This window comes from Nicotiana sylvestris, chromosome 4 (assembly GCF_000393655.2).
Source record: "Nicotiana sylvestris chromosome 4, ASM39365v2, whole genome shotgun sequence".
Classification (NCBI taxonomy): Eukaryota; Viridiplantae; Streptophyta; class Magnoliopsida; order Solanales; family Solanaceae; genus Nicotiana; species Nicotiana sylvestris.
In genome coordinates this window covers 39474388-39495043 of record NC_091060.1, presented here as the reverse complement: position 1 = coordinate 39495043, position 20656 = coordinate 39474388, and the positions used below count along the sequence as shown (strand labels likewise).

At 37.2% G+C, this 20656-nt stretch overlaps 2 protein-coding genes across 3 annotated transcripts; one reads left to right on the top strand and one right to left on the bottom strand.

Annotated features, from left to right (window-relative positions):
* Positions 1–4052: 4052 nt before the first annotated feature.
* LOC138889450 (uncharacterized) lies at positions 4053–6137 on the bottom strand. The gene is made up of 3 exons (XM_070172759.1): positions 5463–6137; positions 5043–5390; positions 4053–4895 (listed from the first exon to the last, which is right to left on the bottom strand). The coding sequence occupies exons 1-3, from the start codon at positions 6135–6137 to the stop codon at positions 4053–4055; spliced, it is 1866 nt and encodes a 621-aa protein (XP_070028860.1).
* Positions 6138–13583: 7446 nt separating this feature from the next.
* LOC104249396 (uncharacterized) lies at positions 13584–19216 on the top strand. 2 transcript variants are annotated; one of them, XM_009805818.2, is made up of 5 exons: positions 13584–14014; positions 14457–14630; positions 17499–17616; positions 17714–17942; positions 18636–19216. In XM_009805818.2, the coding sequence occupies exons 2-5, from the start codon at positions 14479–14481 to the stop codon at positions 18662–18664; spliced, it is 528 nt and encodes a 175-aa protein (XP_009804120.1). In that variant the 5' UTR covers positions 13584–14014; positions 14457–14478; the 3' UTR covers positions 18665–19216. The 2 variants fall into 2 exon arrangements, with proteins under 2 accessions (XP_009804120.1, XP_009804121.1); XM_009805819.2 differs by lacking the exon at positions 13584–14014 and having other exon boundaries at positions 14457–14607; positions 18636–18910.
* Positions 19217–20656: the final 1440 nt, after the last annotated feature.

The window sequence follows — 20656 nt, the reverse complement described above, 5'->3', positions numbered from 1 at the left end:
AGATGTTTTGGCTTATTTTGATTCAATATCATTTCGAAAAAACAAAATCAAAACGGAAACAAAGTTGGAGTTTATAATATCGGAAGTTCATTGCTTGAGCTTGTTTGGGTATGAATCCAGGTTTGTTTGAGTTTTGCGGTGCTAATTCGAGTTTCGTGTCACAATCCAAACCGATGGGCCACGACGGGTGCCTGAGTCTTACATGTCAAACACCCCAAAGCATACAACTAAAATATGAACCTGAATAACATCTGTTGCATTACAAAATTAACATACGTGAAAGAAGCCTGCCATCAAGGCATATGTACGTATACAGGCAGAATAAAGTGGGCGAGCCGACAAGGCTGCTATAGACAATTATACATCAAAAACTGAAAGCCGACAAGGCTACATACAACCCAACTAGACATACTGTCTACAAACCTCTAATAGAAACATAACTGTACAAAGACGGGACTGAGCCACGTCATACTCCTATACATATATATGTACAAACGTATCGTACCAATATCAAAAATAGCTCCGAATCAAATGGAGCACGCCAACTCTCGCTGATCAGGGATCCTAAGAATGGGGACCGTCAGCTTGCCTACCTACATCTGTGGGCATGGAATGCAGGCCCCGTGAAATAGGGCGTCAGTACGAAAAAAGTACTGAGTATGTAAGGCATGGAAATTAGTACGTAAAAGACATAGATGAAACATGGAATACTGAAACACATTTTTAAATTTGAATAACGTTGTAAATACTGAAACGTTTATAACGCCATGCACGTGCGTGTAAATGTCATTCCATGCATAGGTATGGTGTACATAATATCATCATGCCATTGGGGGCATTCCATCATATCATCTCGGCCACTGTGGGCAATATCATCAACATATATCAGCTGATCAGGTGGTGGTGCGTATATAACGCCATAACCTTTTCCATATCCCATATACATATATACGCATATATAAAGCCGTTTGAATACATACATATATACGCATATATAACGCCGTTTGAATCATATTTTAGCTACTGTGGGCAATATCATCATCATATACCAACTGATCAGGTGGTGGTGCGTATATAACGCCGTAACTTTTCCCCATATCCCATATATATATTTACATATATACGCGTATATAACGCCATCTGGTCATGGGTCAATGCACATGTACGAAATGCATGAAAAATATGTAATAATCTCAATATTCCTTCCGGATAAATTTTTCCAACTGCATATTATTCTGAGACCCATGAACAGAAGAAAATAATAATTCTCATGGGGAATCAAGAATATAGACACCCCTACTATTTCTATGAATAGAATAATTTATAGAAACCGTGTATTTGCTCGTTTCTTTCGTATAATCTAGACCATTCCAAAAGAAATAAGGGAAGGCCTTAACATACCTGGAGTAGAAAAAACTCCGTATAATATTCTGTTGGAAAACCTTCATTGATTGATCGAAATTTGCCCGTGCTTCTTAGAAATTCATGGACGAAATTGCTTCTGGTTCCTAAAAATTTTGGAGTGAAATAACGTTTTTTTGTTTCCTTGAAATTTTCGAGAGGAGTAAAGTTCTGCTTACTTAAAATCTTGGAAGGAATATGTGTTTGGTTCCTTGAGATTGAAAGGAATTTCTTGGAATTATTGAGAGGAGTAACGTTCTGTTACTTTAAATCTTGGAAGGAATACGTGTTTAGTTCCTTGATTGCCACATATTACATGACTAAGATAAGTCATGTGGCCAACTGCCACGTTTTATTGGGGGAGGGATTTAATCTTATCCACTTATTAGTTAATCGGGTAATGTCCCGTTACCCGGTAATTAATCAATTACCCAAAAAATTGAGAATTATTCTCACTTACTTAAAATATTACTCACTTTATACATACATTATACACCTTTATCCTTCATAACACTTATTTATCGCTTGTTGTAATAATGTAAGTACGTTAACGTCAAGATGATCTCATCCCCGAGTCTACGTAGGTTAACTAAAAACGAAATTTTAACATACGAAAATGCGAGATGTAACATTCCGTCCGCGGTTTGTCACATTTATGAGTTCAAAACAGTGAAACAATCAATTTTTCGGCTATATTGAGGTCAACGCTTTCATTCTCTATTTGTTTTATTCGAGCTTGATGTTAATTATTTGTTTGGTGATACGATCCTGTTGTTTCTGTAATTGTTCTCCGTGGTTTTGGATTTGCTTGCTCGGTTATCTGTTCGTGTTTACTCGAATTGGTTATAGCTGAACATGATTTTGTCACAGTATAGAATATGGGTTGCTATTCATCAACTGAACTACGTCAAATTAGATTAAAGGGGCTTGAGTGTGCATTTCATGTGACCCGACTCCAATTTCCAACAAGGTTAAATAAAGCGTGTCGTGAACCGGGTGCATTTCATGTAGCATGTCTTACGATGTGTTTTAAATAACCTTGAATTTTCATAAAAATATTAAAAGCGGTTAAAAGATTTAAAAATGCAGTAGGTTTAAAACATGTGATTAATCAGATAATTAGGCCAATATTAATAGTTGAGCGACTGTGCTAGAACCACAGAACCTGGGAATGCCTTACACCTTTTCTCGGGTTAACAGAATTCCTTACCCGGATTTCTGTGTTCGCTGACTATAAAACAGAGTTAATCTTTTCTCGATTCGAGATTTTAAACTGGTGACTTGGGACACCATAAATTATCCCAAGTGGCGACTCTGAATTTGAATAAATAATCCCATTTCGGTTGTCACTTAAATTGGAAACAACTCCCTTATACCCCTCCTTCGGGGGTAGAAAAAGGAGGTGTGACACCTTCTTATTTTCTTTCCTTGGCACATACTGAATAGGCACATCATCGAGCCACCCCATTAACTTTTTAGCGTAATCATGATATGGGCGTAGTTCAGGTTTCTTGACCTCGTAACTACCTAAAAGCTGATTGACCGCTAACTGAGAGTCACTAAAGACTTGCAATTGCAACCGCTTCATTTCGACTACCATTTCAAGCCCAAGTATTAGTGGTTGATACTCAGCAATGTTGTTAGAGCAGAGTTGCATCAACGTAAAAGAGTAGGGCAAAACTTCACCTTGAGAAGTGACAAATACTACACCAGCTCCTCCGCGATGTGCAGCACCATCAAAGTACATCTTCTATGGAGGCTGAACTTCGATGACCATGGCTTCCTCATCAGGTAGTTCGTCAGTTAGCTCCCAATCATCAGGTATTGGGTGATCTATCAAGAAGACCGCTAACACTTGTCCTTTTATAGCCTTTTGAGGGATGTACACGATTTCAAGTTGTTGAAACTGGAGGTACCACCTTGCTAGTCGATCACTAAGGACAGGTTTTGACATCACGAACTTGATGGGATTTGCTCTAGAAACCAAACGAATGACATGAGCTTGAAAGTAGTGCTTCAACTTTTGGATTGAGAAGACTAGCGCCAAACATAACTTTTTAATTGGCGAATAATTCAGCTCATTTGGTGTCATCATCCTTCTCAAGTAGTAAAGGGAGTTTTCTTTCCCTTCACTATTTTCTTGGGTCAATAGTGCTCCAACAAACCTTTCTTGTGCTGAAATGTATAGTATTAGTGGCTTTCCAAGTATAGGGGCTGCCAGAACTAGAGGCTTAATCAAGTAGGATTTAATGCTCTTAAAGGCATTGCTACACGCTTGGTCCCATTTGAAAGGGACACCTTTCTTCATAAGGCGACTGAACGGTTGGCACCTCCCTGCTAGGTTTGAGATGAATCTCCTAAGGTACACTAACTTTCCCTGCAGACTTTTTAATTCGTGAATGTCCTGAGGCTCATACATTTTCAAGATTGCATCTACTTTGGCTTGATCAATTTCAATCCCTTGATGTCGAACAATAAAACCAAGGAACTTTCTGAAAGTAACTGCAAATGCGCATTTCAATGGGTTCATCCAAAGTTGGTACCTCCGGAGCAACTCAAACACCATTCTCAAGTCTTTCAAGTGGTTGCCCTTCTCTCTTGATTTTACCACCAAGTCGTCAACATAGCATTCGACATTCTTGTGGAGAAGGTCAAATATTCTGCATAGCCCTTTGGTAAGTAGCACCAGCGTTTTTCAAGCCAAAAGGCATTACCTTGTAGCAATAACTACCCTTGGGGGTGCGGAATACAGTAAGCTCTTCATCTCTTGGCGCCATGCAAATTTGGTTATAGCCTGATGAACCGTCCATAAATGACATTGCCTCGTACCTAGTAGTAACATCAATCATCAGTTCTGGAATGGGAAGCAAGAACTCATCTTTCGGACATGCATTGTTAAGATCCCTAAAGTCAACACACACTCGAATCTGGCCATTTTTCTTCCTTACAGGGACAATACTTGAAACCCATGTTGGATATTTAAATTCACTAATAAAGCCAACATCGATGAGTTTGTTAACTTCGGTTTCAATAAAGGGAACCAAGTCCGGCCTAAAACACCTTTGAGCTTGTTTAACAGGGTGAGCACTATTTTTGACTACAAGGTGATGGACTGCTACTTTCAGGTCCAATCCAGGCATCTCTTTGTAACTCCAAGCGAAGATATCCCTAAACTCCTTGAGTAACTCAATATAAGTGCTCTCTTTATCATCTTTTAGTAAAACACTTAGGTAGGTAGGTCTTGGTTCCTCATCGGTGTCAAGGTTAACTTCTTTTAAGGCATCAACTGTCGTCTTCGCTCCTTCTTCAAGTTCAGGTGGAGCGTCTTTCGCATCTTCATCTTCTTGAGGGTCCCCATCGTTGAAGGATATATGATAACATGGAGAAACATCCTCCAATTCTGCATTATCCTCCATTGAAGATGGAACACCATTCCCGCCTTGTACAGTAACATGATACGAAGAACCCACACTTTCTTCATCTTCATCACGCTCCTTAGTGTAGACCACAATGTATGGCTTTACCTTCAGTACTTCTTTACATAAAACCACAAGTTTTGTTTGTCGCCTTATTCTAGAAGGAACCAAACTTTGGAAATCCTTAGAGATCTTCTGGATTTTGGGCAAAGTGGGTGTTCTTACGCTTTGAAAATTTCTCTGGAATTTGTTCCCCTTCTTTAATGGACCCAATATTTCAAACACGGAGGTCCTCATAAGTGATTTTCCAAGTCGATCAAAGACAGAAGGCTTGTTAGAAGCGGTAGATTCATCTTCAATAGTGATATAATTGCTACTCACCCTTCTAATGGAGATGCGCACTGGTGACAGTTTATTGTATCCCAAACCTTCACGTGGTTGTCTCGTTGTAGCTTCTGATGGTAGCTTCCCTAACTTTGACGGCTCATTGGGATTGTATCCAGCTTTTGCAAATAGCTTGTAAGCGTTAGGATCAAAACCTTCATCTGTTCGCTTTGTAGGGAGTGCAACATTCTGGAAATGACTTTGGGCTACAAACCCTACAAGCGGCTTCGAGGGGAACTTTACTGCCTCAATTCATTTTACCGGAAGAGTTAACTCCTTTAGCGTGTTGGTTTGGAGATTAGATGATTTGCCCTCGTCTTTCTTCCTTTTAGGAACATATTGGAGCTTAGGACTTACTTTCTTGCCATAAGATGCAATATCCCCTCTATGAGATTTATTCACGTTGGGTTGTACCTCCTCAGTAACAACTTTGGCTTTACCGATAGTCACCTCAGCTCTTTTAGTTATGGGCTTGTCATTCTTGCATTTCATGCCATCATCAACTTTTAGCTCCTTCACAATATGGTTTTTCAAGTAGAACTTTGCATCGACGAAGTGTGACTCTGCCTCAGTGAATGGCTCATCATCAGTAATTATCTTCTTCTCGACTTCACCCTCATAGTATTTTAAACATTGATGGTAGGTAGATGAAACTACTTTATTCTCATGTATCCAAGGACTCCAAAGCAAAACATTGTATGAAGTCTTCGCATCGATCACATGCAGCCATGCACTTGATTGCATATATTCAAAAGTGATTCCCAGCCTGATCGCGCCTATGGCTCTTTGCTCCCCTTGGTTGAATCCTTGGATCATCACACAACTTTCTGAGAGTTCGTTCATGGGAATACCAAGTTCTTTCACAGTATGGATTGGCAAAATATTCACTGAGGATCCTCCATCAACCAAAATTCGATTTACCCTTTCATCGCGCATATATGCAACCAGGTACAATGGGTGGTTATGAGGAGTTTCACCTAGTAGAAGATTGTCATTTGTGAACGTGACTTTTTCCTCACAAGCATTAACTTATTGAGGAGTGGACTCGATGAGCTTTTCCGGAGATGGCTCCAACAGTAGGTCATCACTCTTTTCTTCCTTTTTGTCAGCATGGCAACAAGAGGCGTCGATACCCTCATGGGAAATCTTCATGCGGAACCAACTTGGTAAAAAGCTCCTCCAAGGTCACTCGATTTCGTGGCTTTTGAGAATAGTGCATCTCCACTTTTGCTTTCTTCAAATGCCTAACTGGATTCTTTTTTGTTGCTCTTTTTACCATCATCTTCCTTGTGGGTTGTTCTATTGATTCTTTTCATGGGCTTCTTTTGTGGCTCCTACGACGAATCACTAACTTCCAACTTTCATCATCATCAGGTTGATCGTCTTCAACTTTGTTGTTCACTAGTAATTCTTCATTTTTGATTCCTTTTAAACTGCATAACTCATCTAGACTGAATGAGCCAAAGGTGATAGAGACTTGGTTCACGCCTGCTTTATCATCTTCAAGAATGATCTTCTTTTCACAGGCCAAGTCCATAACTTTGTCCTTGAAGACAAAACACTTCTCCAGAGGGTGGCTTACAAGTCGGTGATATTTGCAGTAGTTTGGGTCATTCATTTTTCCAGCTTCATTTGGTCACTTCATCTCCAGAAGCTCAATGAGTTTTAACTCGAGGAGTTCTTCGAAAATGGATGGCACATCAGAATCCAGGAATGGGTACTCTTTCTCCTGTATTTCTTTTAGAGTCAACTTTCCACTTGGCTTATCTCGAGAAGAAGTGGATTTCATACTCCGCTTCTTGCTCACCTTCATCGTGAACTTCATAGGTGACGTATTGACATTCATAACTTCTTTTCCTTCAGACTTGGGTACGAACTTGCCTCACTTCCTGACTTCTTGCTTGTCATTCACTTTGCGAGGTTCATAGATGGGTAGCCTTTCATTTCCAGCGGAGGCCATGCTCAATTCCATGTCATGGGCACGAGTTGCAAGTTCTTCAAATGTGCTAGGCTTGATACCTTGCAAGATGTAGCGTGATACCCAATGCATGTCTTGGATGCACATCTCTATGCCTGAAGCTTCACTAAGCATGTCTTTGTAGTTGAGGCTTGCATTCCTCCAACGATTGATAAAGTCGATAACTGGTTCCCCCTTTCGTTGACGAGTATTTGTAAGTTCTATCATACTCACAGTACGTCTCGTACTATAAAAGCGATTAAGAAACTCTTGCTCTAGTTGATCCCAGCTATCGATAGATCCAGCCTCGAGGTCCGTGTACCAGTCAAAAGCATTTCCTTTTAGCGAACCGACAAACTTCTTGATGAGGTAATCTCCATAAGTCTCGGCATTGTTGCATGTCTCCATGAAGTGCCCAACATGTTGCTTTGGGTTACCTTTACTATCAAACCATTGAAACTTTGGAGGTTGATAGCCAGCAGACATCTTCAACATATCGACCCTTACAATGTACAACTTTGCATATGTAAGGGAGGATTTGGCAGCAACTTCATATTTATTCTTAATGGTTCCTTCAATGAACTCCTTCAGTTGATCGATTGGAATCATCCCTTCAGATGAGACAGGGATAGCCTGAGTGGATGTTGCTTGTCTTGGGGGAGAGTCACTCTCTAGAACTTTTGGGAGCTTGCCGGGTGCATGGGTGGATTATTCTTCCATCAAGATTCCCACTCTATCTGTTAGCTTGTCATTCTAGCCTCTTGATTTTGCATGTGTTTGATCAAGCCAGCGATTGCTTCCGTCAAGTTTGCTAACTGCTCCTCCATATATGAAGTGTTTGTCACCATGGCTTGCATGATTGCCATGGACGACGGAGAGTAGCATGGATTTTCACACAGATTGATCCTTGATTGGCTCATCACTTGAAGATTCATCATCTTCCTTCACAGCAGAGTGCTTGGATTTGGAGAGGTCAAGCAGAGCAAGAGTTTTCTTGATCTTTTCAGCAACATCGCTTCCTCCTTTAGATGTGTTTGTGGAAGATCTTGCTTCTTTTGGGGATGAAGATCCAAAAATAGGGGTTGATGCAGATGACACTTGGGGTCCTTGTTATCCTAAAGGGCTTCCTTTGCTCCTCGTAATTGGTTCGAAGCTTCCCAAGGTAACATCGAGGATGCTTTCCACAACAGCGTAGAACCTGGAGTTAGCAGCCTTGGTGGAAGTTGAACCGGAGTTAATTTTCTTTGAATCCATTTAAATGTTCTCGGACTTTGGTGATTGAAAAGTTGAGATGAGAGGTAGAGATTGTCCCACTGGGCATGCCAGAATTTGTTGAGAATAAATTTGCATCAAGGAAATAAAATCAAGATCGAAAATATCGCAACAATCGTAGTATTTTATTTTGAATATTTGAGTGTTACAATCTCTATGAATCCTCTGATTCTTCTTTTCAATAGTAAATAAATTCAAGTGCCTTTGAGCTTGATCTTGAATCAATGTTTGCTGCCACAAACGATGATCTTGTTCTTGAGCTTGAGCTTGATTGCTTGAACTTGACTTTGATTTGTTCTTTGTTCTTGTGCTTGAACTTGAACTTGACTTTGATTTGTTCTTTGTTCTTGAGCTTGAACTTGATTTTCTCTTCGTTCTTGAGCTTGAATTTGATTGCTTGAAGCTTGAAACTTGTAGAGAAATTTGCGGCGTTTGATCCACGAGCTCTCTCTTGCTTTTTGTTATAACTTCTAGTCCTTTTTCTGAGTTATGAAGACCCCTATTTATAGTTGTGGAAAGGCAGAGTTATGATAAGAACAAACTCTTTCTGACCAATCAAATTGAAGTGTGACATGGCCACATTTGATTGGCCAGAACATGTCACTTGCATACGTGGCACAATTTCATTGGCCTTTTAGTGTGACTTGGTATGCCTTGTCATTTTGATACGTGGCATGATCCTATTGGCTCTTTCATTTGACTTGGCGCGCCACGTCATTTTACATGTGGCACCAAACTCGGCCTCTAAGAAGATATCATCTCGGGCATAATGAAGTGGGCTCATTACTTTAGCCCAATTAAATGAGCTAGCCCAATGGATTAAGACTTATTTATTTAATTCATATATATTGGAATTATATAATTAATTCATTTATATATTAGACCATAATATTTATTTAGACCAATATATCTTGAATTTAAAATATAGTCCAAAATATTTTACGGATTTAATTCTAATAAAATTTATATGCCTACAACTCTATCTCTATCTTGTTCCATTTTGGCCCTCCAACTCTATTTTTTTTTTTTGGTAATTAAAAATTTCATTTACCAGGGAAATATTTACAAGTAAAACAAAAAACCCTTACATATATCATATGCTTTCTGTACTTCTCCCCCCCTACCACCTTTCTATTGTTATACTTTTTTGTCTATTACATAGGGTACCAATCCAGTCTACTTAATGCTTTTTTCACATGCTTATTGCTTCGACAGTGTATTTCCTGTATAATCATCTTGCCAAGTATCTCCCATCGTCTCACTTTAACTTGAAAGATTCGGGTATTTCTTTCTTGCCACACATAATATACACATGTTGCTAGTGTCATCTTATATAGTTCAGTTCTTGCAGTTTTCATCTTTAGATATTTTTGAGCCCATGCTAGTTCCTCAGCCATCTATATACTGGTCTTCTTATCCCTTTCCAAGCTAGCAGATTACCCCACAATTCAGCTGCATATGAGCACTCAAAGAATAAGTGTTGAATAGTTTCACTTGTTTATCTGCACAGTACACACTCCTGATCAATTTGTATTTCCCATTTTCTTAGACTATCTTTAGTATACATCTTGCCATGTGCTGTCATTGTTAGTATAAATGTCCACCTAGGGCAGCCAACATTGCTGCATACAACTCTTCTCCAACTCACTTTACTGAAGCTTCCTCTCATCTTGTGATATATTTGCTTAATTGAACAGTTGTTCATCTTCCTGATGTCTTCATGATTAAAGCCTGCTTCCTCAAATGTCTTCTTTGCTTTCGTAATCTTGCTCATAATCCATACTGTTTGCTTCAGTTGGACTTCCCATATGTTCCTGCATGTGATGTAGTAACTGTGCATCCATTGAATCCAGAATTTGTTCTTCTCCTTGCATAGGTCCCAATATTGTTTACATATAGCTGCTTTGTTCCACAGTATGATGCTCATAATATTGAATCCCCCTGCTGATTTAGGCATACATACTTTTTCCCATGCCAGCAATGCTTTCTTAGAGATATTGCCCTCCCCTGTCCACAAAAAGCTTCTGCATATTGCCTCAATTAGATTAGTGATCTTCTTTGGGAGCACAAAGATTTGTGCCCAATAAGTTTAAATAGAGAACATAACACTTTTAATCAATTGAATCCTTTCATCATAAGATAGGAATTTAGCTATCCATGAGGTGATTCTGCCATCTATTTTGTCAATTAAGGGCTGTCATTGAGCTACTGATATTCTCTTGGAACTTAAGGGAACTCCCAGGTATCTAACTGGTAGTTCACTTTTTTGGATTCCCCGAAATTCCAAAATAGCTTCCTGGGCATCTTGTGGTATCCCTCCAAAAAAGATTGAACTCTTATTCTTGTTTATCACCAATCCTTAAGCTTTTGAGAACTCCAACTCTATTTTATATGTTTCATTTTGGACCTCAAACTCTATTTCTTATGTTCCACTTTAACACAAAAGCTGAAACCAGTGCAAAAAATATAGCGCGTGTGTGTACACAAATCTGAGGTGTAATAAATATCCAATTAAGTGTTGCCACTTGATTTTTGCATCCATGTCAAACAGGTCAATACTAAAATACCTGAATCCAACCGTATTTTTTGTGGGTTTATTTCATCTAAACGGGCCAGGTATGAAATCGGCAGATTAAAGCTTTAGAACTTAAAGAATGAATGGGGTAAAAGTGGATGAAAAAACACGATCGAGTTCAGGTATTTTAGTATTGATCCGTTTGATATGGATGAAAAAATCAAGTGGTAATATCTAATTGGATATTTATTAACCTCAAATTTGTGTATACACGCGCGCTATACTTTTTGCACTGGTTTTAACTTTTGTGTTAAAAGTGGAACATAAGAAATAGAATTTGAGAGCCAAAATAGAATAAGGCAGAGATAAAGTGCCAAAATGAAAAATGATGCCAAATTAAATGAGTTGCATATATTACTTACTACTAAATATTATTAGTAAACAATATACATTGTATATGTTGTTGTGTTAAAGAATTGCCTTTTGAAATAAATTCCATTTGCCTCTAAAGTATCAGCTTTTCCTCTCAAAAAAATTACCACTTACAATTTTCAGAAATAATTTCTTATAAATTTAGATAATGAAATGTCTATAACAAAATAATGACTAATCGGATGGAAGAATTGTCTTTTTCTTGCTAACCCTTTTTGGTTCTTTCCTCATGATCGTAGATTGTTGGGGAACAGGCAGAGACGGATTTACGGGGAGAGTGGTGGGCTACATGCACCCATGCTCCTCTCCCTAGGTTATGTATAAAATATTAATTTTTTTAAATTTTACGGTTAAATATATTTGTGGTCACCCATGCTCAAATGATTAGTTTGGTGCATTAGTGACTAAGTGCTCTTCTTATTTCTTTTTTGTCCCCAAGGTTAGGGTTCGATCTCCATACAATTCTTTTTAATTAATTTCTTTTATAATTAATTACAATAAATAAATTCTCAACTTCTCACACCCTACGCCTTTTTTATTTTCTTCTCCTAATCATTCTTTGAGTACAAACACTTTGAAATCTCTAAAAGCAAAGTACTCATGACTCGTCTCTCTCGGTTTTGAGGCTCTCAGTTGATTCAAAGCAGGAAAATCCCTACTCAATATTAAGCGCCGCTTTAAAAACTTTTTTGATTAATTGTTTAATTTGGTATATAAAGCGTGAGATATTTAAAATTGTAAGTAATGATGTTATTATTGACTGTTTTCAATAAAATCTTGTCGAGGACAATTGTAAGGTGAACGATATTTTTTTTTTACGAATTTAGTATTAATATAGTTTGCTCGTCAACTTGCCACCATCATAAAATTTTATATAATGGAGTCAAATAGGAACTAAATATCTATCTTAAAGATAATAGTGTACCCATAGTATTAAAATCTTGAATACGTATCCGGGAATAGGGGAAGAGCATCGGAAAACTGATACAAGTATCCATTCTCTTTACAGATAAGCCAACTTTTTATCCATTTCCGCCAGTTATTCATTTTTAAAATCAGATAATATTGGTTGATTCATATTTGGTTCATTTTAAAAAAAATCAAGTATCAAACCCATTTAAAATGGATTGGATCGTACAGAATACTTTTAAATATTATTAGAATAATTAACTTAAAAAGTTATTCACTTACTCATTTAAATTAAAATTTACCAATGTGTATAATATATATATAATTTATACGCGCTAAAAATGATCTTATATAAATAGCCAGTCATATTCATTATTTTTTTCTTCTAGCTATATATATAAATTATATATAATACGTAAATTATACACAATTATTTTCAGTTTAAATAGTTGGATAGATGGGTTAATTCTTCTAGGGGTGGGCATAATACCGACCGAACCGAAATAATCGGGCGAACCATGAATTTCGATTTTTCGATTTCGGTTTAATTGATTTTCGATCGGTGCACGGTTTTAAAATTATTAATTTTCGATTTTTCGGTGCGGTTTACGGTTTTTGTATTTCGGTTTTCGGTTAAACCGAAAACGAATTACAGTCACTTTGCACGTTCACTGTTGTCACTGTTGTCTTTTCCTTCTTTTGTATCAAAAGCTTCTTGGGACAAACTAAAAAATGACAGTGCATCATATAAAGTGTGGGAGTAATGCATTTTAAACTTCCATACTAATGAACAGAATGCAACTTCTAAGTTTTAGAGCTTAAACCAGTCAGTACTCAGTAATATATGAATGAGATGTAGTTTCCATGGATATAGAATGCAATCACACTACAAAAAAATCGAATCCAACAAGTAGAAGATAAGAAAATAGACAGTGGTCTTCATTCATTGTTTCATTTGTATTCACAAAAACCAACATAAACCCCTAGTCCCCTACCAACTATTCTAAAAAGAAAATAGCAAAACCAAAAATCCTATTCTAAAACAAAGCACAGCTACTATGAAACCATGTTTAGACCCATTTATCAATTTATTAATACTGTACGTGAGATTATGGAAAAAACAAGAGCAAAGGAAATAAAACTAGAATAATGTTTGGCGCACTCTAAGGTCGATTTGTCTCGTCTTGATTTCCAAAGGGCGCAGACATTTGTTAATCTTTTCGAGTTTTCTTCGTCATTTCTCACTGCCAATTGTATCAAATATTTATATATTAAGCAAGAGGAATAGAAAAAGAGTGAACTTGAATCTGCAGAAATCCAATGTTGCTTTAATTCCTTGAACAACAAGAAGTTCATCTTCATTAATGTCGCAGATGACTTTCGCATATTTAGTCAAGTGGAGCAGAAGATACAACCGTTTGAAGCCGAAAATATAATCCCGAAATAATCTAACCGAACTTTAAAAAAATCACACCAACTTGTATTGGTTTGATTTGATTATTAATATTACAAAATCGAAAAGGGATAAAGCGAACGGTATTTTTATTCGACCGATGCGCAACCCTAAATTCTTCTACAAAAACAAACAATAAAAATCCCCAAATTTTAACCATTTTGACAGCACTAATTGTCATTATCCTCTCTCTGTTTATATTTTCTCCTGCTTTCCTTCTCTAAGAAGCTCGCTCTCGCTCTCGCTCTCGTTTGATTCCGACCAAGTTTTTCAAGGTACGATCTTCTTCTCTTTCTTATTTCTTCATCGATTTTTTCCCGTTTTCTTATTGCTTTACTATTAGTATTCCTCTGTGTGATGTCTATCCGCTCATCCTTGATGATTTGGTTTAGATCTGTTAATTTCGATTTGATCTATCTGATACTGATACATGAAAATTCAAAGATTTATTTGTTTCTCTAATACATGAGAAGTCAATTTTAATATAAATATATAAAATTAGTAGTTTGATTTTGTTTGGTTATAAGCAAATGGTAAAATGGGTGGAATGAAGTGACCAGTTGGTCAGAGAAGTGATGGCCTCAAAAAGGCTGCAACTGAACGTGTAAGACGGAAATTCAACTGGGTTTAGTGTTAAAAATAGTTATATTGGGACTTCACATTGAAAATCAGCACTCTATAAGGAGTACTTTTTAACCTTTGGAAAATCATTTGCAGTTTTTGTGAAGAGGATATAGAAATGGTTCGAGAAGTATCAGAGAGCTGTGTGGAGAGTTTACTGACAGAGATCGTGTCTTCCTACTGCAATGGCTTCTATGCCGACAAACCTGAGCTCGCAGCCCGCCGCATCGAAGCCATCGGTTTTCAGGTCGGCCACCAACTTTCCGAGAGGTGACCAATTTCCTATTACTAAATTATTTTTGTGAATTTACTGAAGATTCAAGTGAACAATAATCTCCCTATAGATTACATCATGTGTATTTACTAGTACTACTTTTGGATGTGCTTTTTGGGAATAAAATTCTTCAAATTACTTTGAGATAGTTTGCAAGAGTTATGACATTTTCAAGTATCTAAATTCTAATACCCCAGCTGATTAACCGGTCTTTCACTGTATAAGGTATTACATATAGGACACCGGAGATTGTTAAAAGATAAAGACCAAATCTGTATTGTCACAGTGCATTGCAAGAAAAGATGACTGCTGCTTTCCTCTGCACTGTTGCATAATTAGCACCTGCTACATATTCAAAAACCACTTTTCTGAAGGCTGCCTTGAGTGAGACACGCGTCATGTGCCACTAGCCACAAAAAAACAATTTGATTTTATAGGGTGCTTTCATCGTCCATAGCTCCTTCCAAGACCAACTTTCATTGCTGCCTCCTTCCTTGTTGAGTTCCCTATAGCATGAATCAACAGAGTATTGTCCATTTGTCTGCCATACAATAGTGTTTGGAGCTTCTACATTTAGAGCCATCTTGTCTAAATCATTCAACAGTAAAGCCAATCTAGGAACTTCCCAATCAAAGCAATTTCTATGAAAAGCTAAGCACCAATCGTTCACATTCTAGCAATTAAAAAAAGGGCAGCCCGGTGCACTAAGCTCCCGCTATGCGCGGGGTCCGGGGTCGGACTGCAAGTTATATTGTACGCAACCTTATTTCTGCAAGAGGCTGTTTCCACAGCTCGAATCCGTGACCTCATGGTCACATTGCGGCAACTTTACCAGTTACGCCAAGGCTCCCCTTCCCAGCAATTAGAAACTGAAATATTAGAATTCAAAACGATCCAATGAAGATCAGGATATTGAGTTATTAGAGGGCATGTCCTATCCAAATATCTTGCCAAAACCTTGTGTGTCTGCCAATACCAACCTTTAACTCTGTGCTGACAACAAAGGTTGGCCATAAGGTGTATATGTGCTTCCATAGACCTATACCATGGGAAAAATTAACAGGACATGTGAATCAGATGTCTTGTTCCCCTTATTTATCAAATATAGCCCTCTGCATAAGCTCCCATCTTCTTTTCCATACCTCCAAAACCACTTCATTAGTAAACTATTGTTGTGTGCCTACAAATTTCTGCTGCCAAGTCCACCTCTTTTTTTTATACAACATCACCGTGTCCCACTTCACCAGATGTAAGGCTTGCTTTTCTCTATTACCTCCCCACAAAAATCCTCCTGATCCTGTCCAGGATTTTCTTTACACTAATTGGCATTAGAAATAAGGACAATAGATATGTAGGGAGAGAATCAAGAACACTATTGATGAGCACCATCCTGCCCCCTAGAGATAAGTATTGTCTTTTCCACATAGCAAGCCTTTTTTCACATCTCTCTTCAATCTTTTGCCACACCTGTTTTGCCTTGTACCTAGCCCCTAAAGGTATTCCCAAGTATTCTGTCACCTCGAACAAATTCACTTTCTTATGCCGGATTGTCATAATTTTCCTTTTCTAGATTTCTTGATGATTTATTCCATATTCTAGACCGTTTAAATCACCTTCTTGCTTCTTGTTTTTATTTTTCTATTTTTGCTTCTTATTTAATCGCTATCACCTTGCTACCAATCATTAATTTGTGATGCAACCCCTTAAGAGATTTGGAAGAGCTTATAGTAGTAGAAAATGAATTTGGTTGAAGTTTTCTTCTCGCTTTCTGTGTTTATCTTTTATCTTTAGATTATTTTTGTATCTTTTTTAGATTCTGTATGTCTTTATCATTCCCTTGATTAGATTCTATCTTTTACATTGGCCCTTGCTCTTAACTTATCTCTTAATTAGAGACAAAGTTTTCATAGCTTTAGGCATTTAGCTTGTGCAGCGCTCCCGGTCCTATAAGCATTAATTTGGCACACTTGATTTGTTGGATAATATTTAATGGATTGATCCCTCTCTCGTTCTCTCTTATTCTTCGGTGTCATTCTCCTATCTTTCTCTATGCATTTCTTTTCCGGTGCTACGTCAATCTTAATATTAGAGTTCACGTTTTTGATTCCTGACAAACTATTGCACCTATTAGTACCTTATCAATTATAAAGATACCCATCAATCTACAAATAATCAATCCGCCATTCACAAATTTCAAGCAAATACTGCAATAAGGAGACTTGATCTTTCATACATCACTCTCAATTTCGATTAATTATGAAATTTGGAGACATTACTAGGGTTCTGATAGATACTACTATAATGGATATTTGACTTCCCCCTCATTGCACTTGTTTTTTCATTTTATACTTTGTGATTTTGTACAGGTGGTCAGCTAAATTTTTCTTTCTTTTTCTGAAAAATGAGAAAGGAACTTGTTCCTAGACAATGAGATCCTTTCGTGCACAAAGAAAAGACAAAAAGATTTCCACTAGAGCAGTTTTTACATTAATAAGTTCTGTTCTTTCTATATGCTTACTTGCTTAGATGTAGGCTGAAATTCTAGGCTCCATCTTTCATGTTTGTCATTTCTTTTGCTTTCATTGGGTCTACAGACTTTGGCTTGCCTCCAAGTTGCAACCTCTGAGTCCGTTCTTGCAGTGAGTTCTAGTTTGAAGTGTAATGTAGTCTCCGGATTGTGTACTTAACAATTTTCTTCTGGAATGTGACTTTTAGTTAAGAATATCTATCACTCCTATCTTGATCTCTGTATGATTATACACTGATACCAAGTTGGATCTTTTATAAAAATAATTATAAGTCGGATCATGTCCTAGCTTTCATGTTTCACTTTCTGCTGACCTTGATATAATTATTTTTGGCAGGTATACTATGGATAGGCCCCGGTTCACCGATCATTTAGAGGCAATCAAATTTATATGCAAGGACTTCTGGTCTGAGGTCTTCAAGAAGCAAATAGACAACCTGAAGACAAATCACAGAGTAAGTTTAAGTTTCCACATCAATCACAGAATAAGTTAAGAGAGTTTATTTCATTGCTGCTTAAGCAATAGTGATCTCTAACTTCTGCTCCTGTTAGGGAACCTTTGTGTTGCAAGACAATCGTTTTCGTTGGCTGTCGCGGATGTCAGTTGATCCTTCTATTGAAACTCTTGGTTCTATTCAAGACCCTTCAGCCATGGCTGAAAACAAAGCAGCACAAGCCATAGGAATGCATCTCTATTTTCCATGTGGAATCATAAGGGGAGCACTTTCAAACCTTGGAATTCCTTGTGCAGTTTCTGCAGATATATCTAATCTTCCTGCCTGTAAGTCTTCTCATTTTGGGTTTTATCTTGCTAATTCTCTAAAATGAAGAGGAAGCCAAGAGCTCCATTTGTACAATTTCCGTGTTCATTTGAAAAAGTCGGTGGGGCACTAAATCCCCTATCTGATTGGTGATTTTGTAATTGTTTACTTTTGCCTACAAGCACACATATTGGGCACCACGAGTACCAAGTTCAAGAGACTTTTAAAGGTCATACTTTTGTTATTAATTGGATAGAGATATCTAGAGGCCATTTCACATCATCATCCTGACCTTTTGGGAAAAAGCCTTAATTGAAGACTGGATGGTGATAGATAAACTACAAGGTAGATTTAAGTTTGTTCGCTACTCTCTGTGTCGAAAAATGATTAGAAAGTTTTCAGCGGGTAACTGACACATCGACTTGTGTGGGCATGCAAAATATATCTTGTTTGAATTAGTTTGTACATAATCTTAAACTAGTATATGCACCCTTTGTTTCCATTGAATATCAGTTATTACGTTATTTCACAAAATCCATCCCACTATCTCTGAAAAGGGCATATTATCTTTACATAAAAGTACAAATGACTAAGAAAATCTTCATCATCTTTACCATTTTTTAAAGTCAAATTTGCTGAAAACGCGTTTTTTTCCCACATGTTCCTGTTGCATGTAGGATTTGCTCTTACTGATGTGCTTACTGATGTTACAGGTTCATTTGTCATACGAATAAAGGCATGATGTGCTTTTGCAAGAAGAGTGAATTATCCTCAGGTTTCGGCAGCTACTTTCTGTTCTTAATATGTTCAAAGTCTCTCACCTGAATCTCCTATTTTCTGTTACGACTCTAAAGAGCTAGAGTTTTTCAAAGACATGGAGGGTTGTATAGGTATTCTGAGTACAAACTTTCTTCTGCACGATACCACAAACTTCTACATGGACTCCCTCTCACCAGCAAACTTCTTGATATAAATTATCTTCAAATCAGCTGATAATATGCATTAACAATTTCATGAATTTAGAACTGGAAAAAACCAGAACAAGAATGAGTGTCGGCTACGACTACAATCTAGCAATTCACTTGAAAATTTTTACGAGGTCAATTATGGTGGAGACAGTTAGAGAGACTCTACGTGTGGCGCTTTTTGTCTTCGTTCTTGTTCTTCGGCAAAACATGTAACCCGTGTTAGCTCTAATCTTTTTTCATAACTTTTTTTTTTCCTTATCTTGATATTTGTAAAATTGTGAAGTCAAACTCTACTAATAATGTCATAAATCCAGCATTTTTAGCAATTGGGGTGGACAAATCGAATGAGAGCTTGGATAATTCCATAATTAGTATATATATATATATCAATGATTTAAAGCAAGAAAAGACACAAAAGTGTCAAAGTGTTGAAATAAGAAAGCATTGTTTCTTGACTATCTTTAACAATTTCTCCACTGGAGAAAGGGGCATAAATTCCATCCGGCAAGTGATAATATATGAAGGCAAGAACCCATATGCGAACAAACAAGATTGGATCATAGACAATTTAGGGGAAACAAAACTGATTTTTTTTTTTTTTACTTAAGAACTACTGATACAAGTATAACAACATTCATATAATCGAGATTATAGAATAAAAATACAATGAGCTACGGAATAATGACATTGTCCAAACAACCTAAACATAACAAGAAAAAGGAACATCACAAATTGTAAAAAAAAGTGCCATCAAACATCGTCAATTTGTATCAACAATGTTCCACCAAACCATACATCAAAAGAAAGTAAGGACATTACTTATAAATGAAAAAAGAAAAAGTTGCAAGACTTCTAGTGCAACAGGCCACAAATTGAAGTACAACCTAAAGTGCAGAAACGAAGTAGCAAGAAAGCAGCAACAACTGCACATTTGCTTAAGACTATACCATTAGTTTGACTGGAAATGAAGAGAAGGCTGCAGTCTTGCAGCCTCATTACTCCAATGCTAAGTGAAGACTTTGAAATCACATCTGTGTCCATTATCAAGTCGTGTATCTCTGATTTCCCTGGCCGAGTCGGTAATAGATTCACTGCATGACTTCACCTCAATGTATTTGCATATTACCCGAGTCCTCGAAACAAGAAAGGATTTCTTTGAGATATAAACATCTAGCCAAAACCAATTGCTCAAGGCAAGAAAAGGCTTCATCAGACACTCCCCATTTCGAGAGTTCGAGATTTCCAAGTTTTAAGAATTTGAGCTGAGGGAACTCAATCTCTCACTTCCCATTCATCCAAATCAAAGTCAACTTGCTGCAGTTTAAGTACCTCAAGGGTGAGAAGGTAAGCAATGGTTGAAATTCCATCTACTGGCAAAGGAAATTTACATAATGTTAATTTCTTGAAATTCATTGGAAAGTTTAATCTTGACGGACCTATAGTTGGAATATTGATGAAGACCACCTTTAGTGTTTCAGGTTAGGAGTAATTTTCATGGGTGATCATTCAACTTTGGGTTTATTACGTAAAAGTTATTTTGTAAAAGTTATTTTTCTTCTTTTTGTTACATAACACCTTGTTTGGATGGTTGTTACTCATTGTATCGTATCATATTGTTACTTTAAATACAATGTTTGTTTTGATTGTTACTTAAATTTTATTGTATCATATCGTTAAATCCATCGTTACATAACGATGAAATGTGCCACTTTATGTAACGACCGATTTGGTTGGTCGCGTCGTTACCTTGTCTTTTCTCTCGATCT

Coding starts and splice junctions, on each gene's coding strand:
- LOC138889450 (XM_070172759.1), bottom strand. CDS start 6,137: ATGCGCGATGAAAGGGTAAATCGAATTTTGGTTGATGGAGGATCCTCA. Junction 5,391..5,462: donor TAAAGGAGTTAACTCTTCCG/GTAAAATGAATT, acceptor AGTCATTTCCAG/AATGTTGCACTCCCTACAAA. Junction 4,896..5,042: donor TCCAGAGAAATTTTCAAAGC/GTAAGAACACCC, acceptor GTCTACACTAAG/GAGCGTGATGAAGATGAAGA.
- LOC104249396 (XM_009805818.2), top strand. CDS start 14,479: ATGGTTCGAGAAGTATCAGAGAGCTGTGTGGAGAGTTTACTGACAGAG. Junction 14,631..17,498: donor GGCCACCAACTTTCCGAGAG/GTGACCAATTTC, acceptor TATTTTTGGCAG/GTATACTATGGATAGGCCCC. Junction 17,943..18,635: donor TATATCTAATCTTCCTGCCT/GTAAGTCTTCTC, acceptor CTGATGTTACAG/GTTCATTTGTCATACGAATA.